This window comes from Anomaloglossus baeobatrachus, chromosome 1 (assembly GCF_048569485.1).
Source record: "Anomaloglossus baeobatrachus isolate aAnoBae1 chromosome 1, aAnoBae1.hap1, whole genome shotgun sequence".
NCBI classification, from domain to species: domain Eukaryota; kingdom Metazoa; phylum Chordata; class Amphibia; order Anura; family Aromobatidae; genus Anomaloglossus; species Anomaloglossus baeobatrachus.
Genome location: NC_134353.1, coordinates 402,494,121 through 402,521,392, shown reverse-complemented (window position 1 = coordinate 402,521,392; position 27,272 = coordinate 402,494,121). Strand labels below are relative to the sequence as shown.

Sequence of the window (27,272 nt, the reverse complement as noted above, 5' to 3'; positions counted from 1 at the left end):
ACGCTGAATGCGTTTTCTTGTCACCCCAAGCATGTCATAAAAATATTCCAGTCGGCGAATTTATTCGCACTAAAAGAAATAGCTCCTGTCCTGCGATTTTTAAAAGTGAGATTTATAGGGTTGAAGGAAGACTCAGAACACGTGATTACCCAAAATGGATGTTAAACAGAGCCTAACATATTGTGGAATGCTTGGACAGGGCAGATCTCCTTAAAGACAAAACCAAGCAAAATAATAGCAATTCATTTATTACCTTCTCCACACAATATAGTAATCAGTTTGGAACCATAAAAACCATCTTAAATAAATATTTATCTCTCCTTTTTAGAGGTTTTTTAGGTACAGAAATAGTGAGGAAATCCACCCAGGATAAAATGATTATGATAGTTGCAGGATGCAAGCCCTACAGATAAAAGTCATGATTATGAAGGGGTAGTGTCTCAATAAGGGGTTTAACACTATAGGGGAGGGGAGGAAAAGGTTACCTTGCTTGTATTAGCAAATGAAATATTGCAGTTTGTCCTATTAAATTGAAAGAGTTTAATGACTCGTGGTCCCTGGAGGATGGGAAGGTATACGGTCAAAGGTAAAACAAGATATATTGCACTCCCATATAGTGAATCCCCTGTATATCATTACCTTAAGTTTGCAGTAAGTGAATAGGGTCACATATAGTGAACATTTGTCTAGGAGCCTAGGGGGCTTATTAGCATCTGTAATTATGAGGGGCAAGTTTTAGTAACAGCATTACATATAAGAGGAGAGTATAGCGATATTTAGAAGTTCATGAAGAGACACATATTACCTGTAGGCTTTAGGGCAAGAGTGTAATGGTGGGTTATGGAATCCTCTGAAAAGCAGAAGGAGGAATATAGAGTTATCAGATTGGGGGTAAAGAGGATTAGGAACGGAAAGGATTGTTGCATACCTTTGCGGCCGTCTTCCCATACTGTGGCTTAGAGCAGTGTGTTAACAGGTTTAGGAGCTATTTAACTCCAAAACCCGGAAGTGCACGGACACGCCGGCGCATGCGCATTGGCGATCAGCGTTTCTACTAGTGTGTTGGTGGTACCGTTAAGCCTTGAATAGAGGCGCCCGCGCATGCGCGGTATGGAAAAACTCATACTTAGACGTGGGAAGATGCTTATCCTAAGCGCGTCGTTATAAATCAATATAGGGATAGGAAGTTTGAGAAGAGGACACTAGACATGTCAGTCTGTTGGTAGTGAACGACTGTTGGTATCAGAGGGGAGATGGTATTATCTATATAGTCAATATATATGGCAGTAAAACATGGAGCACATGGAGGTATAGGGACATAGAAGGCAAATATAATGTAAAGCACAGACATATACATAATAATTTCATCATTTTGTCAAAGAACAGTAATGATTAGAGTACATACAATCATTTTGAGGTATAGGAGGAGAACATGACCTAGAATAAGAATTTTTTAAGGATTAATGCACACAAAAAAAGGAAGGGTCCCAATATACTATAAGAGTGAACTAACACTACCATATATACTTGACTAAAAATAGAAAGTGCTGATTTTATACGTTACCATCTAATAGTGAGTGTACGATGGAAGAAGGAAAGGTGAAGATGATTTTTCTCAAGTTTTCTGCAAAAAATGTATCATAACATAGTTAGTACGGTTTAGGGCAAATTAATAGGCTTAGTACTATGATTATGTTAGCCAATCTATCTCTCTATTAAGACCTTTAGGTGCTAAAGTTTGTAGTTTATGGATCCAAAAGCTCTCTCTTTGTTTGAGGAGCTCAATGTGATTTCCTCCGCGTCTGGGTCTATAGACTTTATCAATGACTTGGTACCGCAATTGCGCTACATTATGCTTAGCTTCGTGAAAATGGTGTGGAATAGGTAGCCATAATTTCCCACACCTAATGGTAGATTTATGGCTTGCAATGCGGTCACCGACATGTTGGATTGTTTCCCCGACATACAATAGTCCACAGGGACATTTGATGATGTATACAACAAAATTGCTCTCGCATGTAAAGTATTCTTTTATTCGAAAGCTTTTGCCAGATCTGGGGTGTGTAAAGTGGTCTCCTTTAATAACGTTTGAACAAGATGGACAATTTAAACAAGGGAAAGTACCAGTACGTTTTGGTACTAGCAAGGTTTGTACATTTTTCTTGTCGCTGCCGATATCCGCTTTGACCAGGGAATCCTTTATGTTTTGAGGTCTTTTTTTGCACATGATAGGGGGGGAGTATAAATGGCCCTATCTCAGGGTATGCTTTTTTTAGTAACGGCCAGTGGCGGTTGATAATATTATAAATTTTAGGCATAGACGGGTGATACGTGTGTACAAATGGTATCCTTTCTACTGTTGTTGTGTCTTTCTCTGAGGGGATGGTAGAAGATAATCTATCTCTTTCTGTCTTGAGCAGTGTTATTGGATAATTACGTTCCACGAACCGATTGGACATTTCGTCTAGTCTCTGTTCTCTTGTGTTGTCGTCTGATACTATCCTCGTAACTCTTGCAAATTGAGATCTAGGTAGACTGTTCTTAGTCGATTTAGGATGACAGCTACTGTACAGGAGCATACAATTCCGATCGGTCGGTTTACGATATATGTCTGAAGATAGGTTGCCCACTATGTCTTTTTTAATGTACGTGTCCAGAAAATTAATTTCTCCCTGATGATGATTTAGCGTAAATTTGAGCTCAGGCCACACATTGTTAATATGGTTGTCGAATAATAGCAGGCTTTCCAAGTCTCCCTGCCAAATGCAAAATATATCGTCTATGTAGCGAGCCCATACATACGCCAGTTCATCAAAGGCTGGATACGAATACACAAAACGCCCCTCGAAGTAGTCCATAAAAAGATTTGCATAAGCTGGGGCTACATTCGAGCCCATCGCGGTCCCGTGTTTCTGGATGTAAAAATCGTCCTTGAAAAGAAAATAGTTTTCATTAAGGACTATTTCGAGGAGGCCTATAGTGAAGTCAATTGAGTCCTGGCTCAGGTTAGTCCTATTGAGCGCGATTTTGGTTGCCCTGATGCCTTTATGATGTGAGATTGAAGTATATAGACTACTTACGTCCCAGGTACAGAGGAAGCTGTTAGAAGGGACTTGTTTTAGGTCTCTGATTTTTTGCAACAAATTGTTGGTATCCAAGATAAAAGACTTGGTATTTTTAGTCAGGGGGGTAAGGACTTTCTCTAGGTAAATTGATAGGGGGGAAAGAACAGACTCTGTCGATGCTACAATGGGCCGGCCCGGAGGATTAATGAGAGATTTATGGATTTTAGGTAATGTATAGAATACCGGTGTTATGGGATGTGATTTAGTGAGAAAAGTACGGGTGGTCTGATCAATAGTACCTTTGTCGAGGTGAAGAGATAGAAAGTTTTGGATTTTCTGTTGGATTTTGAATATCGGGTCTGAAGGTATTTTCTGATATGTCATGGTATCATTAAGTTGGCGTTTAATTTCATCAATGTAGTCATGTGTATTTTGGACCACGATCGCTCCACCTTTGTCAGCGGGTTTTATAGTTATGGCCTTGTTGTCCCTTAAGGAAGATATAGCCAATTTTTCTGAAGTATTGATATTATTACGTGTAGGGTAAAAGCCCAATTCATGTTCGTGTATGTTGTCTTTAATGTCACGGTCCACTAGGGCTATAAATGTTTCCACAGCATGATGCGTTTTAGGTGGCATATAATAAATAAATTCTTTAAGGAGTGGTTGTTGGTCTATGCTATGGAACGTAGTGGAACCAAAGTGAGTTTTGAGCCTGACTGACCTATAGAACCGTTGCATGTCACTTTCAAGGGTGAAAGAATCCCATTTAGGTGTGGGGCAAAAAGTCAAACCTTTGTTAAGCAAAGACAGTTCATTAGGTGCCAAAGTATAGTCAGAGATGTTAACGACTAAATTGGGACCCTTACCTGTGAGCGCAACGTCACCAGTCCGACCCTGTCTATATACATCTTTTTTACATTTGTAGTCACTTTATATACCATGCCAAAACATAAATATGATATTAAGAGAATACAAATGTAGAAAAAGATGTATATAGACCAAAGTGACTAGTGCTTGTGAAAAAAATACCCAATGTAATAAATAATACTAATACTGACTGAAATAATAATTACTTCAATCTGTATTCTATATTATGTCCACAGGATGGCAGCAAAGTATAGCAAGGAATCATTGTATTGAAATTTGATTTGTTATACTTTGCTGCCATCTTGTGGACATAATATAGAATACATAGAAGAATATTTTACATATTTAGATAACAATTTCAATCCCAAATTCACACATAATCTACAAAAAAACAAGATTAATTTTTTGGATATTGAATTTTCGATTAGTGATGACAATAAAATCTGTATTTCTCCCTATAGAAAACATCTAGCTACTAACAGTACGTTGAATGCGTTTTCTTGTCACCCCAAGCATGTCATAAAAATATTCCAGTCGGCGAATTTATTCGCACTAAAAGAAATAGCTCCTGTCCTGCGATTTTTAAAAGTGAGATTTATAGGGTAGAAGGACGACTCAGAACACGTGATTACCCAAAATGGATGTTAAACAGAGCCTAACATATTGTGGAATGCTTGGACAGGGCAGATCTCCTTAAAGACAAAACCAAGCAAAATAATAGCAATTCATTTATTACCTTCTCCACACAATATAGTAATCAGTTTGGAACCATAAAAACCATCTTAAATAAATATTTACCGCTATTGAACCAGGCTGTTAGATTGAAAGAGATTCTGAGCAATAATCAGATCGGGTTTACCGCAAGGAAAGCTCCCACTTTACAAAACATCTTGTCTCCGAGTGCGTTTTGTTCTACACAGCCTGTCACATCTGACACTTGGTTAGATTTGAAAGGTTTGCCAGATGTGGAGCTGCCAGATGCAAATGCCACAGCTTTGCAAACAAGACTAGAACTTTTTCATCTTTGCACAATGGCAATGTTTTTAACATTGACACCTTTATTAACTGCAGTACAGATCATGTCTGGTAGAATGTGAACAGTGCCACATTCAGTATGTAGGTTGCATAGTTGGTGCTCTAAAAAAAACGCATTGGGAAGCATATGTCTGATTCATTAAACACCAATGCTGTGGGTATTTCTGCAGTATCTAAGCAGTCCATACGGGCGATTTGACTGCATTTAAATTTATTGGTAATGAAAAAGTTTCTAGACCAATACGAGGAGGAGATTATAGGAGAAAACTATTAAATCATGAAAGTAGATGGATTTATATGCTAGATACACGTTCCCCTAAAGGGTTAAATAGTAGACATGATCTGATTATGTGTTACTGATATGATTAGGATTTTTTTCCCCATCAATGTACAACTCTATTAATATGTGGCTAGTCAGTTTCTTTAATAAATCTTGGGTGATTTATATGTCTAATGCATTTCCAATGGAGTAAGCTGTGCAGTTTTTTGTACATATAATTTTTTGTATTTTTTTATACACTTCTTTACATATATTTGTATATTTATACTGATGTATGTATTGCTATTTTAGTGTCATGTAATTTCTATCTATTTGGATGAGTTTTTTTGTAAACTGGGTTAGATGATTATTCATGGTCATACTATGATGTTTTTAGGTGTTTTTATTAAGTTACTTTGTCCTGAGCAACGTATACTCCCTTAGTTGATTAATTAATTGTGAACATTTGGGAGGGTCCTTTTGCCCAGGAGAAAATGGCTATATATATCATTTTTAGTGCTATGGTGACTAGACCTGATGAAGGCGTACCACTGAAACGCGTAGTTTTTGTTTTTTTTTATCATCTACCATCTGTCAGTGTTATCAGTCGGTGTCATTATACTTTTTTGGATATATTCTTTTTAACAAAGCTGAAATAAAGAAATGCCTTTTATTCCAATCCTTGGAGTCTGAACTGGATCCTTCCCCTGCTTGCTTCTTGTCTATATACGGCTGGCTGCCATGAACCTTGCTGGGATCGAAAATACTTATCTAAAGGAACTAATCAGGCTTACGTCCACTGTGGTGAGCGGTTCAACTGTACTGTATCTACAACTGTCAGTCTGTCCGTGTCTTTCTGTCTGTCTCTCTGTCTCTTTCTGTCTGTGTGTCTCTGTCTGTCTCTGTGTGTCTGTCTCTGTCTGACTCTGTCTGTCTGACTCTGTCTGTATGTGAGTCTGTCTCTGTGTGTCTGTCTCTCTCTCTGTCTGTCTCTCTGTCTGTCTCTGTGTGTCTCTTTCCCTGTCTGTCTCTGTGTGTCTGTCTGTCCCTTTCCCTGTCTGTCTCTGTCTGTGTGTCTGTCTCTATACATGTGTGTCTCTCTCTATCCATGTCTGTCTGTCTGTCTCTCTCTCTGTCTGTGTCTCTCTGTCTGTCTCTGTATCAGTCTCTCTCTATCTCTGTCTGTCTCTGTTTATCTCTGTGTCTGTCTCGTTCCCCGTCTGCCTCGTTCCCCGTCTGTCTCGTTCCCCGTCTGTCTCGTTCCCCATCTGTCTCGTTCCCCGTCTGTCTCGTTCCCCGTCTGTCTCTGTCTGTTTCCCTGTCTTTCCTTGTCTGTCTCTTTCCCTGTCTTTTTCCTTGTCTCTGTCTCTTTCCCTGTCTCTTTCCCTGTCTGCCTGTCTATGTCTGTCTGCCTCTGTCTGTCTCTTTGACTGCCTGTCTCTCTCTCTCTCTCTGTCTCTTTCTCTGTCAGTCTGTCTCTCTTTCCCTGTCTCCCTCTCTCTGTCTTTCTCTGTCTGTCTGTCTCTTTTTGTCTCTGTCTCCCCACCGACATCTTATCACCTCACACACAAGCTTCTTATACCAACAATTTAATTTGGTCCTATAGCAACCAATCACCGCTGCTTTTAACCCCTTCACCCCCGGCCACTAAAACACCCTAATGACCGGGCCATTTTTTGCAATTCTGACCAGTGTCACTTTGACAGGTTATAACTCTGGAACGCTTCAACGGATCCTGGCGATTCTAAGATTGTTTTCTCGTGACATGTTGTACTTCATGTCAGTGGTAAATTTAAACCGATAATTTTTGCGTTGATTTGTGAAAATTTAGGAAATTTTGCGAAAATTTATGCCCATAAATCTGAGAGATATGTCACACATAATAGTTACTAAATAAACTTTCCCACTTGTCTACTTTACATCAGCGCAATTTTCGAAACAAATTTTTTTTTCGTTAGGAAGTTAGAAGGGGTCAAAGGTCATCAGCAATTTCTCATTTTTCCAACAATATTTAGAAAATAATTTTTTTTAGGGACCACATCACATTTGAAGTGACTTTGAGAGACCTAGGTGACAGAAAATACCCAAAAGTGACCCCATTCTAAAAACTGCACCCCTCACTCTGCTCAAAACCACATCCAAGAAGTTTATTAACCCTTTAGGTGCTTCACAGGAACCAAAGCAATGTGGAAGGAAAAAATGAAAATTTTACTTTTTAACACAAAAATGTTACTTTAGCTATAAAATTTTCACTTTCAGAAGGGAGAAAAGAGAAAGTGCACCATACAATTTATTGTGCATTTTCTCCTGAGTACGCTGATACCTCATATGTGGTAAAAATCAATTGTTTGGGCGCACAGCGGAGCTCGGAAGGCAAGGTGCGCCATTTGAAGTTTAGAACGCAAAATTAGCTGCACTCATTAGCGGACGCCATGTTGGGTTTGAAGACCCCCTGAGGTGCCTAAATAATGGAGCTCCCCCACAAGTGACCCCATTTTGGAAACTAGAGCCCTCAAATAATTTTTCTAGATGTTTGGTGAGCACTTTGAACCCCTGGGGGCTTCACAGAAGTTTATAACGTTGAGCTGTGAAAAGAATTTTTTTTTTTTTTCCACAAAACTGTTGCTTCAACTAGGTAGCTTTTTTTTTCACAAGGATATCAGGAAAAAAGGCACCATAAAATGTATTGTGCATTTTCTCCTGAAATCCTAGGAACACTCTGCATCACACCCAACAGACACACCAATGGGTAGCCTAAAAGGAATAGGGCCGCCCACGGAGGGTGAGGAGTGTCAGGAGCAGTCAGTTGAGTGGTGACTCTCGTGACGAGAGGCCAAAAGTCGGTTAGAGGAGGAGGTCAGGAGCAGGGCTCCTTGCTAATACTAGGTGGAAGACGTTGGTCTTTGCCTGGTAGGAGCTGGAACCCCAGTCACAGGGGATCGTGACAAGGGGTGCTCAGAATTTCGGTTTACAAGTTGTCGGTGTCAGCGTTGTTGCACTGAGTGAGTACGCAGTGACCCTTTCCACCCCAACGCTATCCCCTCACTGCCATCATCGAGCCTCAGGGCATTCCCCTTACCCACGGAGGGGTTAAACATCTGGCTGCCATCCCATCGCCACCGGGCGTTCCCAACAGCAGCGGTGGTACTCCACCTTACCACACACCATGGGTGGCGTCACGATCTCTAAACACACAACCCTCTGTAAATACCCCATTTTATTTCGAGTGGCCGCATGATCCTTCCCGGGTCCGGAGACCCCTCGAGCCACCGCGGATCCGGATCTGAGCAGTCTTGGCTGCTGACGCTAGGGCGGTACAATTCCAGGGGCCAGGCTGTGGGTCTGGCAGACTCCAGGAACCTGAGTGTGGGCCTGGCAGCCTTCAGGGGCCATTGTATGAGCCTGGCAGCCTCAAGGGAACAGTCTGTAGGCCTGGTAGCCTCCAGAGACCTGTTTGTGGGCACGGTCGCCCCCTCTGGGGGTGAGATCATGCGTCTGGTAGGCTCCAGGGGCCAGTGGGTGGGCCTGGCAGCCTCCAAGGGCATGTTTGTTGGCCTTGTATCCTCCAGGGGCCAGTGCGTGGGTCGGACAGCCTCCAGGGGCCAGTGTTTTGCTTGTCTGCCTCCAGGGGCCAGTGCATTGGCTGGATAGTCTCCAGGGTTGAGTTCATGTGTCTGGTAGGCTCCAGGGGCTAGTATATGGGCCAGGCAGCCTCCAGCCACTATTGTTTTTCTTCTCTGCCTCCAGGAGCCAGTGCCTGGGCTGGGCAGCCTCCAGGGACAGATCTGTTGGTCTGGCAGCCTCCAAGGGTCAGTGGGAGGGCCTGACAGATTCCAGGGGCCAGTGGATGGGCCTGGCAGCCTCCATGAACCCGAATGTGTGCCTGGTAGCCTCCAGGAGCCCTTTTGTGGGCCTGGCTGCCTCCCAGGAACCTTGAGTGTGCCTGACAGTATCCAGGGTCAAGTTTGTGTTGGCCTTACAGTCTCCAGGGGCCAGAGTGTCGATCTAACAGTTTCCGGGAACCCGTATGTGTGCCTGGCAACATACATGGGCCAGATCATTTGCTCGCCTGCCTCCAGGGGCCAGTTGATTTGCTAGGCTGCCTCAAGGAGCCAGTTTGTGGGCCAGGCAGCCTCCAGAGGCCAATGTGTTGGCTGGGCAGCCTCCCTTGGTCATTGGGTGTGCCTGCCAGCCTCAAGGGGCCAGTGTGTTTGCCTGGCAGCCTCCATAGACCAGTGAGTGTGTCTGGCTGCCTCCAGGGGCACATGTGTTGGTCTTGCAGCCTCCAAGGGCCAGTGTCAGGGCTCGGCAGATTCCAGTGGCCAGTGGGTGGGCCTGGCTGCCTCCAGGAGCCCTAGTGTGGGCCAGGCTGCGTCCCAGGAACCTTGAGTGTGCCTCAAGGGACAAGTTACCTCCAGGGCCAGTTCATTTGCTTGGCTGCCTCCAGGAGCCAGTTTGTGGGCGGACAGCCTCCAGTGGCCAGTGTGTGTATGATGCCCAGGCTTATCAGGTCGTCACAGGGTATTGTGCAATCTGCCCTTCTACACAGTATCCACTCGTCTTTGGTTATGGATCCTGGTCCTTTGGTGTTGCTATCAGCTTAGCCAGTCAAAATACTTGGAACACTTTACACCGAACCCACCAGACACACCATTGGGGGGCCTGAAGGGAATAGGGCCGCCCACAGGGGAGGGGGGGGCATTGGTAGGGAAAAGTGAAAAAGTGACAGAGAAGTGAAACAGGAGTGAAATGAGTAGGAGGTGGAAAGTCACTCTCTGGGAGAGAGAAGTCACCGGTCCGGAGCAGGGCTCCTGGAGTTTACTAGGCAGCAGGCATTGGCCTGGGCCTGGTACAAGCTGGAACCCCAGTCGCAGGGGATCGCGTCAAGGGGCACGGTCTGCCTGGCAGGGCAGCCGGCGGCCTTGAGCCATCACCGGGCAGGGGCCAGGGCACGACGGGGTACGTGGACCCTAGGCTGGGAAGTAGCTTCACGCGTCCCGGTAATTTACCCGACGGGGGTGAAGACTTCAAGAGTCATCCCCAACCCACTCCAAAATCGGGGTACTAGCGCACTGATGGGATAGCACTTTCCCAAATACAGTCCAAAGAAATCCTATGCATGAACCCTGAGAGGAAGCTCACTCCGTTAGCCATACGGGTGAGCAGGACCCGAAAAGTTTCAAGCTTGAGGGTCCAACTAGTGAGAAGGTGTCACGGAAAATGCGACAGGCTAACAGCAACACCAAGGGCTTGGTTCCCAGTGTGCTCCCTCCAAGCTGCAGTGGTGCTCAAAATTCTGGTTTACAAACTGTCGGTGTTATTATTCCTGGACTGAGTGAGTACGCTGAAAAGCCCCTTTTCCTCTACCCAACGGCACCCCAAACACCAACACCCAACGGACCCCGGGGCACAAACCCCCTACCCACGGAGGGGTTAAACATCCTGCTGCTACACCATCGCCACCGGGCTCCACCAACAGCAGCAGTGGTCTCCTACATTACTATGCACCGTGAGTGTCGTCACGAACTTTGTAATCACCTTGCACATACACCCCCCATCTTTTAATTTGAGTGTCCGCGCAAACCCCCCGGGTCCGGAGACCCCTCAAGCCCTCGCGGCTCCGGTTCCGAGCGGCTTGACCGCTGACGCGGGGCGGTACATGTGGCCATATCAGCCTCCATGTGCATGTGCGTGGGCTTGACAGCCTCCAGGTGCCAGCGTGTTGGCCTGGAACCTTTCAGGGGCATGGGTGAGGGCCTGGCAGCCTCCAGGGGCCACTGTGTGGCTTGGAAGCCTCCAGGGGCTGGTATAAGGGCTCAGAATCTTATACAGTCCATTGAGTGAGCCTGGAAGCCTCCAGGGCCATTGTGTGAGCCTGTCAACCTCCAGGGGCCAGTGAGAGGGCCTGACAGCCTCCAAGATCCATTGAGTGGGTTTTGCAACCTCCAGGGCCAGCGTGAGGGCCCAGCAGCCTCCAAGGTTCAGTGAGTGGGCCTGGCAGCCTCCAGGGGCATGTATGTTGGTATGGCTGCCTCCAAGTGCCAGTGCATGGGACTGGCAGCCTCCAAGGTCCAGTGCGTTGGGTGAGCAGACTACAGGTTATAGTTGAAGGGCCTGGCAGATTCCAGGGGCCAGTGTATTGACCCCATAGCCTCCAGGGGCTAGGGTGTTGGCCTGGAACCTTCGTAGGGGCATGGGTGAGGGCCGTACAGCCTCCAGGATCCAGTGAGTGGGCTTGGCAGCCTTCAGAGTCCACTGTGTGCGCCTGGAAGCCTACAGGGGCCAGTGTGTTGCCCTAAGAGCCTCCAGGAGCCAGTGTGTGGCCCTGGCAGGATCCAGGGGCTATGGTGTGAGATTGGAAGCCTCCAGGGGCCAGTGTGTGCACCTGACTGCCTCCAAGGACCCATGTGTGGGCCTGGAAGCCCCCAGGGGCCAAGGAGTCAATTCCCCTGGTCGGCCCCAGTCACCCCAGTCCGACCCTGGCTATATACATCTTTTTTACATTTGTAGTCACTTTATATACCATGCCAAAACATAAATATGATATTAAGAGAATACAAATGTAGAAAAAGATGTATATAGACCAAAGTGACTAGTGCTTGTGAAAAAAATACCCAATGTAATAAATAATACTAATACTGACTGAAATAATAATTACTTCAATCTGTATTCTATATTATGTCCACAGGATGGCAGCAAAGTATAGCAAGGAATCATTGTATTGAAATTTGATTTGTTATACTTTGCTGCCATCTTGTGGACATAATATAGAATACATAGAGGAATATTTTACATATTTAGATAACAATTTCAATCCTAAATTCACACATAATCTACAAAAAAACAAGATTAATTTTTTGGATATTGAATTTTCGATTAGTGATGACAATAAAATCTGTATTTCTCCCTGTAGAAAACATCTAGCTACTAACAGTACGTTGAATGCGTCTTCTTGTCACCCCAAGCATGTCATAAAAATATTCCAGTCGGCAAATTTATTCGCACTAAAAGAAATAGCTCCTGTCCTGCGATTTTTAAAAGTGAGATTTATAGGGTTGAAGGAAGACTCAGAACACGTGATTACCCAAAATGGATGTTAAACAGAGCCTAACATATTGTGGAATGCTTGGACAGGGCAGATCTCCTTAAAGACAAAACCAAGCAAAATAATAGCAATTCATTTATTACCTTCTCCACACAATATAGTAATCAGTTAGGAACCATAAAAACCATCTTAAAGGGGTGGTTCACCCATTTTTTTTATTTTCTGTCGAAGTTCTACTTACAGTTCTAGGTATTTTCTCCATTGGCTTGTATTTCCATTTCTGGCACTGAGCGGCGCTATGCTGCACGCTCAGTGCCTGTCACATGACCCCCTGGAGCTGTGGCCGCCGGCATCCTCTGACGTCCCGGCATTTCCGGGCTCTCAAACAAGACGGGTACGTCACAGGATGCCGGCGCCACTCAGATTGAGTGGCAGGGCTGTGGGCGGTAACTACCGCACGTCACAGCTCAGCATCGAGGGGAGGATCCGGAGGACGTCAGTGTGGAGCCGACGTCCTGCAGATAGTGAGGCACGGGGCGCCAGTGTGCAGTTCCGGTGGGGGGGTCTTCAGCTGAATCCCCCCCTGCACGTAAGTATGTGATCACACTGTCCACCCGCCCGCTCTGCTGCGATGTCAGGAGAGCGGCCGGTGTCGGGCAGTGTGATCATCTGCTCCTCCCAGCAGCAAGACACTGACAGGCATGTCACCGCTGTGCTCTGCCATCTGTCCTGCTGCATGGGACCAACTGTCTGCACTCTGTCACCTGCACCACAAGTCACAGAGTGGAGACAGTTGGTGACAGAGCACCTCTGCCCCCCCTCTTCTTTCCCCACTCTCTTCTCCCCCCCTCTCTCTCTTCTACCCCCCCTCTCTCTCTTTTCTCCCCCCCTCTCTCTCTTCTCCCCCCTCTCTATTCTCCCCCCTCTCTCTCTTCTCCCCCCCTCTCTCTCTTCTCCCCCCCTCTCTCTCTTCTCCCCCCTCTCTCTCTTCTCCCCCCTCTCTCTTTTCTCCCCCCTCTCTCTCTTCTCCCCCCCCTCGCTCTCTTCTCCCCCCCTCGCTCTCTTCTCCCCACCTCTCTCTCTTCTCCCCCCCTCTCTCTCTTCTCCCCCCCTCTCTCTCTTCTCCCCCCCTCTCTCTTCTCCCCCCTCTCTCTCTTCTCCCCCTCTCTCTCTTCTCCCCCCCTCTCTCTCTTCTCCCCCCCCTCTCTTCTCCCTCCCCGCTCGCTCTCTTCTCCCCCCCCGCTCGCTCTCTTCTCCCCCCGCTCGCTCTCTTTTCCTCGCTCTCTCCTGGCATGGTCAGCACAGAAATCTCTCCATCGTGGAGTGGTGAGAGGGAGTAATAAACATGGAGTCCCTACTGTGTCTGTGTATTTATTTCTAATAAAGTATTTTTCTCTGTGTGATGTCTTTTTTTTTTTTTTAAACCCTTTGTTGGAGATTCTTAATGGCCAGGTTAAACTTGGCCTGACATTAAGAATCTCGGGCTTTATACCAGCTGGTAAAACATAGCTGGTATTAACCCCTTATTACCCAGCGTGCCACCTGCCACCAGGGCCACTGGAAGAGTTGGTTACAGCGCCTGAAGATGGCGCTTCTATGAAAGCGCCATTTACTGGGGCAGCTGTGGACTGCAATTCGCAGAAAGTTTGGGCACCCTGCACTGTGGATTCCAATCCCCAGCTGCCTAGTTGTACCTGGCTGGACTCAAAAATTTGGTGAAGCCCACATCATTTTTTTTTTTTTAATTATTTCATGAAATTCATGAAAAAAAAGGGCTTCTCTATATTTTTGGTTCCCAGCCGGGTACAACTAGGCAGCTGGGGGTTGGGGGCAGCCCGTAGCTGCCTGCTGTACCTGGCTAGCATACAAAAATATGGCGAAGCCCACGTCATTTTCTTAAAAACGTTTTCAGGGAAAAACCTTTATAAAAAAAAAATGCTTCCCTGCATTTCTATTGCCAGTGAAAGTAACACCAAGCAGCGGGGGCTAGCAGCCAGTAGCTGCTTTGGTTACCCTTAGCAATAGAAAATGCAGCGGGAGCCCACAAACAATGTGATTTTTTTGTTTTTTTATTTTTAATGAATTTTTTTTTAAAAAAATCGGCATGGGCTTCGCCCATCGAGCACCAGAGCATTTTACTGCTCAATTCATCCCAAGTAATCAGATGACTCCAGTGTCGGCCGATTACTTGTTCTGTGTCCCCCTGCATCCATCGCAGCGTGTACGGGCTGTGAGGTCAGCGGAGTGGAGACAGTGACATGCTCTGCTCTGACACATAGTGTGCTACATGTCACTATCTTTCTCCACTCTGGCACTTGTTGTGCAGGTGACCGGATGCTACATGTCACTAACTGTCTCCACTATGGGACTTGTTGTGCAGGTGAGAGTGTATACAGTTGGTACTATGCAGCAGAAATCACAGAGTGGGGCAGTTAGTGACATGTATCATCCGGTCACCTGCACAACAAGTCCCAGAGTGGATACAGTGACATGCAGCACACTATGTGTCAGAGCAGAACATGTCACCAACTTGCTCTGCTCTGTCACCTGCGGTGCTGCATGTCACGTTTTTGCCGCGATTTGGTGCCTTTTTTGCTGCGTTTTTGCTCACTGCGTTTTTAATCAGTGCACAATGCCATTAAAGATTGTTGATGAAAAAAAAAAAAAGGTCTGATGTCATTTCCTTATTCAAAATGTTCATTGTATGCAGGAGAGCAGACAGCAGCTGCAGAACTACAAGGCTCAGCATCCTCCATCCAGGACTGTATGCAGTTTTTTACCCAAAAAGAAAAAAAAAATGACATGGGCTTCGCCATATTTTTGTATGCTAGCCGGGTACAGCAGGCAGGTACGGGCTGCCCCCAACCCCCAGCTGCCTATTTGTACCCGGCTGGGAACAAAAAACATAGAGAAGCCCTTTTTTTTTTAATTATTTCATGAATTTCATGAAATAATTAAAAAAAAATGACGTGGGCTTCGCCCAATGTTTTGTGTCCAGCCAGGTGCAACTAGGCAGCTGGGGATTGGAATCCACAGTGAAGGGTGCCCAAGCTTTCTGGGCACCGCCACTGCGAATTGCAGTCCGCAGCCACCCCAGAAAATGGCGCTTTCATAGAAGCGCCATCTTCTGGAGCTGTATCCAACTCTTCCAGCTGCCCTGATGCCGGGTGGCTAGCTGGGTAATAATGGAGTTAGGGCTAGCTGTATATTATCAGCTAGCCCTAAGCCCGAAATTCATGGTGTCACGCCAATATTAGACATGGCCACCATGAATTTTTAGTAATGATAAAAAAAACCACAACACACAGAAAAATATTTTTATTAGAAATAAAACACAACACAATTAGTGACTCCATCTTTATTGAAATAAACCCCCCTCCGCAGTAATCCTGGGTCAAGGGTCCCGCGCCGCCCAATCCGGATCCAATATCATCTGATCGGTTTGCTGGAAGGCAAAGCGATCAGATGATGTGTCAGGTTAAACTACGTGAATCACATGACACATCAGCTGATTCTATAAAAGCCGATTATACAATCAGATGATGTATCAGTGCAAAAAAAATAAAAAAATAAATAAATACTCACGTCTGTGCTGATTACCGGCAGCTCCTGCAGCGGAGTCTGATCCTGGCCCATCACTGCAGGAGCTGCCGGTAATCAGCTGATGAAGTCCCCTGACGGCAGGATCAGCTGATAGCCGGCCGGGCGCGAAAAAGCCGGCGACACCACGAGAATCGATCAGCTGATGCGTCAGGTGACTGCATCAGGTGATCCACCGCCAGGTCCTGCAAGCTTCGTACGTGCCCCGGGGAGACTGCACACAGCCGAAGCGGCGCTACAGAGACAGGGCCTGGAAGCAGGCATGGCACCGGGACCCTGCAGACAGGTGAGTATGACATACACACACACATACACACTCACACACACACTGTATATACACACACACACACTGTATATACACACACACTGTATATACACACACACACTGTATATACGCGCACACATACACACACACTGTATATACGCGCACACATACACATACACTGTATATACGCACACACACATTCTTCCCCTGGCTGTGTAGAGCTGCTGCTGTCTCTGTATGATTGATCTCAGTGCATCCACAGGGAAGAGGCAGGGAGGAGGGTTTGGGTGGGAGCAGAGTGGGTGTATTAGACACAATGGGTGTGTTAGATAAGCTAGACACCGCCCTAGAGCCACAAAGAATTCTGGGACTTGTAGGAACTGAACACAGGAAGTCAGAGGAGAGATTAACCCCATCAGAGCTGGAGCCAGCAATGACCGTGTGCTGCTAGTGCACAATAAAAGGTAATTTTGCTGAAAAAACATAATAGATGTGTTGAGGGGCACATATTAGCAAGATTTATCAGAAAAAAAAAAATCAGTTTTGGTAACTGGACAACTTCTTTAAATAAATATTTACCGCTATTGAACCAGGCTGTTAGATTGAAAGAGATTCTGAGCAATAATCAGATCGGGTTTATCGCAAGGAAAGCTCCCACTTTACAAAACATCTTGTCTCCGAGTGCGTTTTGTTCTACACAGCCTGTCACATCTGACACTTGGTTAGATTTGAAAGGTTTGCCAGATGTGGAGCTGCCAGATGCAAATGCCACAGCTTTGCAAACAAGACTAGAACTTTTTCATCTTTGCACAATGGCAATGTTTTTAACATTGACACCTTTATTAACTGCAGTACAGATCATGTCTGGTAGAATGTGAACAGTGCCACATTCAGTATGTAGGTTGCATAGTTGGTGCTCTAAAAAAACGCATTCGGAAGCATATGTCTGATTCATTAAACACCAATGCTGTGGGTATTTCTGCAGTATCTAAGCAGTCCATACGGGCGATTTGACTGCATTTAAATTTATTGGTAATGAAAAAGTTTCTAGACCAATACGAGGAGGAGATTATAGGAGAAAACTATTAAATCATGAAAGTAGATGGATTTATATGCTAGATACACGTTCCCCTAAAGGGTTAAATAGTAGACATGATCTGATTATGTGTTACTGATATGATTAGGATTTTTTTCCCCATCAATGTACAACTCTATTAATATGTGGCTAGTCAGTTTCTTTAATAAATCTTGGGTGATTTATATGTCTAATGCATTTCCAATGGAGTAAGCTGTGCAGTTTTTTGTACATATAATTTTTTGTATTTTTTGTACACTTCTTTGCATATATTTGTATATTTATACTGATGTATTTATTGCTATTTTAGTGTCATGTAATTTCTATCTATTTGGATGAGTTTTTTTGTAAACTGGGTTAGATGATTATTCATGGTCATACTATGATGTTTTTAGGTGTTTTTATTAAGTTACTTTGTCCTGAGCAACGTATACTCCCTTAGTTGATTAATTAATTGTGAACATTTGGGAGGGTCCTTTTGCCCAGGAGAAAATGGCTATATATATCATTTTTAGTGCTATGGTGACTAGACCTGATGAAGGCGTACCACTGAAACGCGTAGTTTTTGTTTTTTTTTATCATCTACCATCTGTCAGTGTTATCAGTCGGTGTCATTATACTTTTTTGGATATATTCTTTTTAACAAAGCTGAAATAAAGAAATGCCTTTTATTCCAATCCTTGGAGTCTGAACTGGATCCTTCCCCTGCTTGCTTCTTGTCTATATACGGCTGGCTGCCATGAACCTTGCTGGGATCGAAAATACTTATCTAAAGGAACTAATCAGGCTGACTTCCACTGTGGTGAGCGGTTCAACTGTACTGTGTCTACAACTGTCAGTCTGTCCGTGTCTTTCTGTCTGTCTCTCTGTCTCTTTCTGTCTGTGTGTCTCTGTCTGTCTCTGTGTGTCTGTCTCTGTCTGACTCTGTCTGTCTGACTCTGTCTGTATGTGAGTCTGTCTCTGTGTGTCTGTCTCTCTCTCTCTGTCTGTCTCTCTGTCTGTCTCTGTGTGTCTCTTTCCCTGTCTGTCTCTGTGTGTCTGTCTGTCCCTTTCCCTGTCTGTCTCTGTCTGTGTGTCTGTCTCTATACATGTGTGTCTCTCTCTATCCATGTCTGTCTGTCTGTCTCTCTCTCTGTCTGTGTCTCTCTGTCTGTCTCTGTATCAGTCTCTCTCTATCTCTGTCTGTCTCTGTTTATCTCTGTGTCTGTCTTGTTCCCCGTCTGTCTCGTTCCCTGTCTGTCTCGTTCCCCATCTGTCTCGTTCCCCGTCTGTCTCGTTCCCCGTCTGTCTCTGTCTGTTTCCCTGTCTTTCCTTGTCTGTCTCTTTCCCTGTCTTTTTCCTTGTCTCTGTCTCTTTCCCTGTCTCTTTCCCTGTCTGCCTGTCTATGTCTGTCTGCCTCTGTCTGTCTCTTTGACTGCCTGTCTCTCTCTCTCTCTCTGTCTCTTTCTCTGTCAGTCTGTCTCTCTTTCCCTGTCTCCCTCTCTCTGTCTTTCTCCGTCTGTCTGTCTCTTTCTGTCTCTGTTTCCCCACCGACATCTTATCACCTCACACACAAGCTTCTTATACCAACAATTTAATTTGGTCCTATAGCAACCAATCACCGCTGCTTTTAACCCCTTCACCCCCGGCCACTAAAACACCCTAATGACCGGGCCATTTTTTGCAATTCTGACCAGTGTCACTTTGACAGGTTATAACTCTGGAACGCTTCAACGGATCCTGGCGATTCTAAGATTGTTTTCTTGTGACATGTTGTACTTCATGTCAGTGGTAAATTTAAACCGATAATTTTTGCGTTTATTTGTGAAAATTTAGGAAATTTTGCGAAAATTTATGCCCATAAATCTGAGAGATATGTCACACATAATAGTTACTAAATAAACTTTCCCACTTGTCTACTTTACATCAGCGCAATTTTCGAAACAATTTTTTTTTTCGTTAGGAAGTTAGAAGGGGTCAAAGGTCATCAGCAATTTCTCATTTTTCCAACAAAATTTAGAAAATAATTTTTTTTAGGGACCACATCACATTTGAAGTGACTTTGAGAGACCTAGGTGACAGAAAATACCCAAAAGTGACCCCATTCTAAAAACTGCACCCCTCACTCTGCTCAAAACCACATCCAAGAAGTTTATTAACCCTTTAGGTGCTTCACAGGAACCAAAGCAATGTGGAAGGAAAAAATTAAAATTTTACTTTTTAACACAAAAATGTTACTTTAGCCATAAAATTTTCATTTTCACAAGGGAGAAAAGAGAAAGTGCACCATACAATTTATTGTGCATTTTCTCCTGAGTACGCTGATACCTCATATGTGGTAAAAATCAATTGTTTGGGCGCACAGCGGAGCTCGGAAGGCGGACGCCATGTCACGTTTGGAGACCCCCTATGGTGCCTAAGCAGTGGAGCTCCCCCACAAGTGACCCCATTTTGGAAACTAGACCCCTCAAGGAGTTTATCTAGATGTTTAGCAAGCCCCAAGGGGCTCCACAGAAGTTGATAATGTTGAGCCATGAATACAATTTTTTTTTCACCACAAAACTGTCACTTGAACCCGGTAGCTTTTTTTTCCACAAGGGTATCAGGAAAAATTGCACCATAAAACGTATTGTGCAATTTCTCCTGAGTACGCAGATACCTCATATGTGGTGGAAAGTAATTGTTTGGGCGCATGGCGGGGCTCAGAAGTGAAGGAACGCCATTTGACAGCAAAATTGGTTGGAATCATTAGCGGACGCCATGTCACATTTGGAGACCCCCTATGGTGCCTAAACAGTGGAGCTCCCCCACAAATTACCCCATTTTGGAACTAGACCCCTGAAGGAATTTATCTAGATATTTGGTGAGCCCCTTGTACCCCCAGGGGCTCCACAGAAGTTGATAACGTTGAACCGTGAAAATTATTATTTTTTTTTTAACCACAAAATTTTTGTATTAACCAGGTAGCTTTTTTTTTAAACAACGGTATCAGGAAAAATTGCACCATAAAACGTATTGTGCAATTTTTCCTGAGTATGTAGATACCTCATATGTGGTGGATAGTAATTGTTTGGGCACATGGTGGGGCTCAGAAGAGAAGGAACACCATTTAACTTTTCAAACCCACAGACGCGGTTCACTGATCGGCCGCTGCAGGACGCACGGTCGGATGAGATACAAAAAGCGTTGGTGATACGGGAAAAAAAAGGTCACGCCAAAAATTGAGCAGGGATGCAGATCCGTTATGTGCATCCCTGATCAGCGCTCGGCGGGACGCACGGACGGATGCGATACAAAAAGCATCGCGAATACGGAAAATAGTCACGCCAAAAATTGAGCAGGGATGCCGATCCGTTATGTGCATCCCTGATCAGCGCTCGGTGGGACGCACGGACGGATGCGATACAAAAAGCATCGCGAATACGGAAAAATGTCACGCCAAAAATTGAGCAGGGATGCCGATCCGTTATGTGCATCCCTGATCAGCGCTTGGCGGGACGCACGGACGGATGCGATACAAAAAGCGTCGCGAATACGGAAAAAAGTCACGCCAAAAATTGACCACGGATGCAGATACGTTATGTGCATCCCTGATCAGCGCTCGGCGGGACGCATGGACAGATGAGATACAAGAAGCGTCGGGGATATGGGAAAAAAAAGTCCCGCTGAAAACTGACCACGGATGCAGATCCGTTATCTGCATCCCTGATCAGCGCTTGGCGGGATGCACGGACGGATGAGGTGTAAAAATGGACAGGATACAAGAAAAAAAAAAAAAGTTATACTCACAGTACCAAGAGGATCACTGACCAGAGGAACTGCAGAGGAACAAGAAGGCAGTGAGATGGACAGCTTTACACGAGCAGCAGGCAGGACGTTGGACAGATCAGCAGAAGGACCCAGCGATGGAGGCAGATGTGATCGGGCCAGTGAAGACCTCGGACGACCCGTGAAGGCAGGTAAGAGGGCGTCGAGGGGGGGGGGCAGAGGGTGATGGGGAGGGGGGGGAAGAGGGTGATGGTGAGAGGGGGGGCAGAGAGGGAGAGCAGAGGGGGCGGAGAAGCAAAGGCAGAAGGAAGGAACTTTGGAAGCAGAATAGAGATGACAGAGGAGGCAGGCAGATTGCGTGGGGAGCAGATCGGGATGCCGGGGGGCAGATCGGGGGGGGGGGCACGGGCAGGGGCCTTCACGGGAGCGCGCAGGGTCCATTGCAGGAGCGCGCAGGGAGCGGAATACTTACCATTGGAGCAGGAGCGGTGACATCAGAGGCGGCGGCGGTGGCAGCAGCGGTGGCGTGGTACCAAAAGTACCAGCCAGTGCACGCTGCAGACATGTTGGGGGAGGGTCCCCAGACCAGCACAGGCCTGGGGAGGGCGGCCACCTGCAGATCACACCGCCCCACTGCACACTGATTGGAGCGATTGCGCGTCATAGCACGATCGCTCCAATCAGTGCTGCAGGGGCGACATGTTTGAGACCCATCCATGATCTGCTGTAGCTGCTACAATAGATCATAGCAGGATCTCACAGTATCGCACTAATTCGGGCATTATTTTTGCCGAAATGGGGTCAAGCAAAGGTCCCCTGCTGTAAGAAACAGCAGGGGACATCATTTTAAAGCCGTTGCTATGGCCACGGCAATCAAATGAAGTTTAGGCAGTAAAATTACGTCCCTGGTCGTTAAGTCATGTTAAAATAGGACGTAATTTTACTGCCCGCGGTCGTGAAGGGGTTAATAACCTGTAGCTGTAGTGCGGGGTTAAATTTTCTGCTCAAAACATAGTCTATGACGTTCCCTGAGTCACATGGGGGGTCTGTGCAAAATGTTGTGATTGTACATGCGACGGTGCGGATTCCTTTAGCGGATACACACACACACACACACACACACACACATACACACACACACACACACACACACACACACATACATTCACTAGGCTTTATACATTAGATTATGTCCACAAGATGACAGCAAAGTATAACAAATCGAATATCAATAGCGTTATTCCTTGTCATACTTTGCTGCCATCTTTCGGACATAATATAGAATACAGATTGAAATCATTAGTATTGTAGTCAGTATTAGTATTATTTATTACATTGGGTATTTTTTGAGATGGTATATAAAGTGACTACAAATGTAAAAAATATTTATATAGACCAGAGCGACTAGTGCTTGTGCAAAAAATACTCAATGTAATAAATAATACCAATACTGACTGCAATTCCAATTATTTCAACCTGTGTTCTATATTATGTCCACAGGATGGCAGCAAAATATAACAAGGAATCATGGTATTGACACTTGATTTTATCTTACCAAGACTCAGAGGTACTCTCCATAGTTAAATCTTTAAAACTGGACAAGTCACCCGGGCCAGACGGCCTTCAAAATGAATATTTCACAATTTTTGCAAATTATTTGACTCTATACCTTACTAAACTACCAAATATATTTGCATATGAAGGTAAGATCCCCAATGAGATATTGGAGGCTACTATAACAGTGCTTCCCAAGGGGAAGGGGGACCAAGAGAATGTGGCCAATTTCAGACCAATTTCTGAACTCAGATACTAAAATCATTGCAAAACTAATAGCAACGAGACTACAAAAATTCATCGCAAACCTAATCAATAGCGATCAGGTTGGATATTGTGAGTGGGAGGGGAACGTCAGATGCGACAAGGAGAACTCTAAATGTAATGTCTCATATAGAGAGAAATATAATCTAATCTAATATTAGACTTGATTCGGGGATTGGGGGTATATCTCTGAACTTGAGACAGTACAAAATTTCCCTAATCATGGACGACATTCTGCTCACCCTGTCAGATCCTTTCCGCTCCATCAGGAATTTAACTAAAACATTGGATGCATTTGCTTCGGTGTTGCTATATAAGATTAATCTAGCTAAATCCCAGCTGATGGGATATTTCCTAGATCAAGAACTTCAGGACGGGATCAAATTAGAATTAGGTTTCTCTGACAATGTAAGTGAACTTTCTTACCTGGGAATTATTTTAACAAATTCTATAAGGAAAATAATTCAACGCAACATGACATCACTCTATAAAACCATTCAGCGGGATGTCTTGTCGTTATCAAAGGCGGATATCACTTGGTTAGGGAAAATAACGACCTATAAGATGGTAATACTACCCAAAACTTGTCACCTTTACATGGAATTATAAGAAACCCAGAATAGCACAAACCATACTAACAAGACATAAAAAGATTGGGGATCTAGGACTTCCGAACCTGTATGCTTATGTCGCGGGCGGAGGAGGGGACGCTGCGCTCACCCACTGCTCGGGTCCGGCTGCTGCTGCTCGGTGGTGGCTCGAGCGGTGGGCCGGATCCCGGGGACTCGAGCGGCATTCCTCGCCCGTGAGTGAAAAGGGGTTTGGTTTTGGGGATTTATTGTCTGTGATGCCACCCACGGTTGTGGTGAGATTGGTGACACCACCGCTGCTCTGGACGGGGATCCCGGGAGCGATGACAGCGAGCAGCTTGGATGTTGGTTCTCCCCATCGTGGGTAGGGGGTTGGTTGTCCCGGGGCCCAGTGATGGGGTAAGGATGGATGGCAGGTGGGTTACGGGGCCTGGCGAGGTGCAGGGTCGCGGGGGCAGCGCTGTGCCGCACGGCACGGTGGTACTCACTCAGCCAATGATGTACACAAAGTCTCCGATAAAACAAACGGCTGGATGGACGGGTCCCACAGACGGCTGTGGTGTTTCTCCTCCCGGCAGGTTGATGGTGACTGCCTTTCCCTGCACCTGTGTAGTGTAAACGGTTCCAGTGGGTTCCCACTGGTAACCCGCTCCCCAGCTTGAAGGTTGCTGAAGGAGCCCCTTTTGCCCGCAGGCTCTGGCCCTGGGAACTTTAGCCTTGGCGGTGACTGTGTTTCCCTCTAACGGTTGGACTGTTGCCTTCTGTCGGGACTTGGCTGCTGGGAAACCCAGGAGGTTCCCTTCGCTAACGAATTTGACAAATTGCACGGCGACTCCTAGCCTTGCCGGGGTCCGTAAGCCCCTGCCGGATGGTGCTGGCTTCTCTTTGCGTACCGGTCCGGTACCGCCGGGCCACCGCCCGTCCACGGTCCTTACGGCTAGCTCCAATAGGCCTCTTCTGCAGACGGTCACCACCATCTGCCAACCTTGCTGTTCCGTCCGGGCCACACACCCGGACCAACTTCAGACTGCTCTTTTACCACCTCACTTCTCCACTTCCAAACTAATCTGCTCACTAACTGCTTCCTTTTCCCGCCTCCAGGACTGTGAACTCCTCGGTGGGCGGGACCAACCGCCTGGCCCACCCCCTGGTGTGAACATCAGCCCCTGGAGGGAGGCAACAAGGATTTTGTTTGACTTGGGTGTGCCTGACCGGGAGTGTGGGGTGTGTTGGTGTAGTACATGTTACGTCCTGGCTTGTCCAGGGCGCCACACTTATTATCTAGCGTGTATTCTTAAGCTTAGTCAGAGTTGGTTTATTAACAGCCATAACCCAGCATGGAAAGCAATAGTGAGATCAATGATCAGTAACAGACCCATGGAGTGTATAGTGTTGTGCACTTAGTGAATCCAACAAAAGTTTTACCAAAGAATCCCCTAAAGTCACTATAACAGCCTGGAAACAACTTGCTAAAAATTAAATAAAAATGAAGGATCCCTGACAAGGCCAATGAATGTCCCCTATTGATACCAAACCTCAATCTCTCCAAATGGATAGAAGCAGGAATATTAAACCTATTAGAAATAATAACCAATGATACCCTTATTCCCTTCATAGAAGTACAGAAAAAATCTAATATTCCCACAATAGAAAAATGACGGTGGACACGAATCAGCGACTTTCTCCAAGACAATATTGCTGGTTTTAATATGCCATCTAATGTTGTTAATTTAATAAATCAACCATCTAGTTCAATATTTTGGAGAACTAACAACATCTATCAGTAATTTAGTGAAAAGCTCAAACAAATGAAAGATCACAACATAATTACTGCTTGGGAGAAGGAATTGCAAGTCACCATCGAACCCGATCAACTATTTAAAGCTTTAAAAATAACATCTAGAAACTACTCCTGTATAACCATGCAGGAGACACACTATAAGGTGTACACCAGATGGTATCTGACACCACAAAAACTAAATATCATGTACCCCACAAAGTCACCAGATTGTTGGAGGGGTTGTGGTGGAATTGGCAGCCTAGCCCATGTTTTCTGGAGCTGCAACCACATGAAAAACGTTTGGAGGGACGTTGAGGGACTAATTTCAAAGGTAACCCACTTAAACCTTGCCCTGGACCCCCGGATGGTCTTATTATTGATAGGCATTGAAGCATTTTCCAATAGATACAGACACCTGATATGTCACATTATTTTAACATCAAAATTGTTAATTGCAGCCAAATGGAAAAACCGAGCCCCACCAGGAATAAGTGACCTTATAGAAAGAGTGTCCCTGCATAATTCCTATGAGTTCATCCTAGCATTGAGAAGTAACCAGATGGGGAAATACAACTCCAGACGGGGACCTTGGATCAGCAACTTCAAAAGAACACTTAAAGCATAGCAGGTTGACGACAAGAACAACCTATTTAATTGACAACACGTCATCAATATAAAGTGTGGATAGTAGTGTAAACAGATTGCAGAAACTACAAATGATAAGGTAGGCATTGCGTAAAAAATTAATATAGGATAAAGAGTCACCTATTCTACCTGGTTTTCTACCCTGAACCTCCCCAGTTCCCCTATAACCAGCCCTATCTATTCCCCCAGTTACTTTACATTAAGTATTAAACTCCGCATCTTTTAGTTGTGCAATGCGAGCACAGATGATACGCATTGATCTCATTTATTAAGATGTACATCAGTGATTTACTGTATTATTTAGTACTATATTTATAAATGATAAAGATTTCTCTTATTTTTCATTGTTAGAACACTTCCCCCTCCCCCAATCCCTTCCCATTTTCTCCAATAATATTCTTCTAATAAGATGTTACCTCATTTACCTTTATTCCCCCCTATAAATTGGAAGTATTTATCTGTAATGTCTGTGTTAGAAAATATCTGTAACGCCTGCCTGGATCCACAGACTCAGATGGGATGTAATGGACAGGCTAGAGGGAAGCCACTCACCAAGCAGGACCCCCAGAACCCTGAAACCCTTTAACCCCTATACAGGGATTTGGAATTACACAGGGCCCTAGAGATCACTACCTGTGGAAGGCTGCAGTCCGATGAGAATAGTCGCCAGGCAGGGTCAAAACATGAATAGCAGAACAGGGACAGAATCGGCAGGCAAGGACGTAATCAGAAAACAGAGCAGAGGTCAAATCCGGATTGGGCAGCGAGGTACAAAAACAGTAGGCAGGAGGGTAGTCAGAAAACACGTAGAAGTCAGCACACAGGAATCACTAAACAGAATAGGGCAGACCAGGAGCCAGGAAATCAGAACTATCTCTGGCAGAGGTCAGCCGACAGGAGGGGAATTAAGAATGGTATGGTGTCTTCCCATTGGCTGTAGCTGAATGATGGCAATTTCAGCTGGAAGACACACGTCACCTATAGTCAGCCAGTGGTACTGCAGATCCCAAGATAACCCAGCCCAGTGGATGATCGGAGCCTGCGCCCACCAGCACCGCTGGCATTGACTCCTCTCCCATCACCAGCACTATCCACGGTAGGAACACGGTGTCGCCTGGCAATCGGAGAAGTCGCTGGAGCGGACTCCGGTGGTAACGTAACAGGAGCCGTATAGTGATAAATGTGCCTTAACTCTCTAAAGTCTTACCTGTCTCCATGCCTCTATCTCTTTTTCTTTCTTTATCTTTCTCTTCCTTTTTTGCTCTCCCTTTTTCATGCATACTACTTTTCATTTCAATCATTCTCTAATGCTCTTTTAATCCCTTCTCTTTCTTTTCTCCTTCGCCCCTCTTTTTTATCTCACCTTTCCCCCACTTTCCATCTTCTTTTTTATCCCTTCATCTTTTTTTTTATCTATTCTTGCACTTTTTTGTACCTTTCCTTTTCTGGCTCTCTATCCTTCTTTTTTGTTCTTCTTC

The 27,272-nt window shown here is 45.3% G+C and overlaps 1 protein-coding gene across 1 annotated transcript in view; it reads left to right on the top strand.

Moving 5' to 3' along the window:
* LOC142303126 (uncharacterized) overlaps nt 1-25,774 on the top strand; it is a 43,772-nt gene extending 17,998 nt beyond the window's left edge. The window contains exon 8 of the mRNA XM_075344308.1: nt 25,608-25,774. Coding sequence (XP_075200423.1) covers nt 25,608-25,774 — 167 coding nt within the window. The remainder of the gene's footprint in view (nt 1-25,607) is intronic.
* Nucleotides 25,775-27,272: the final 1,498 nt, after the last annotated feature.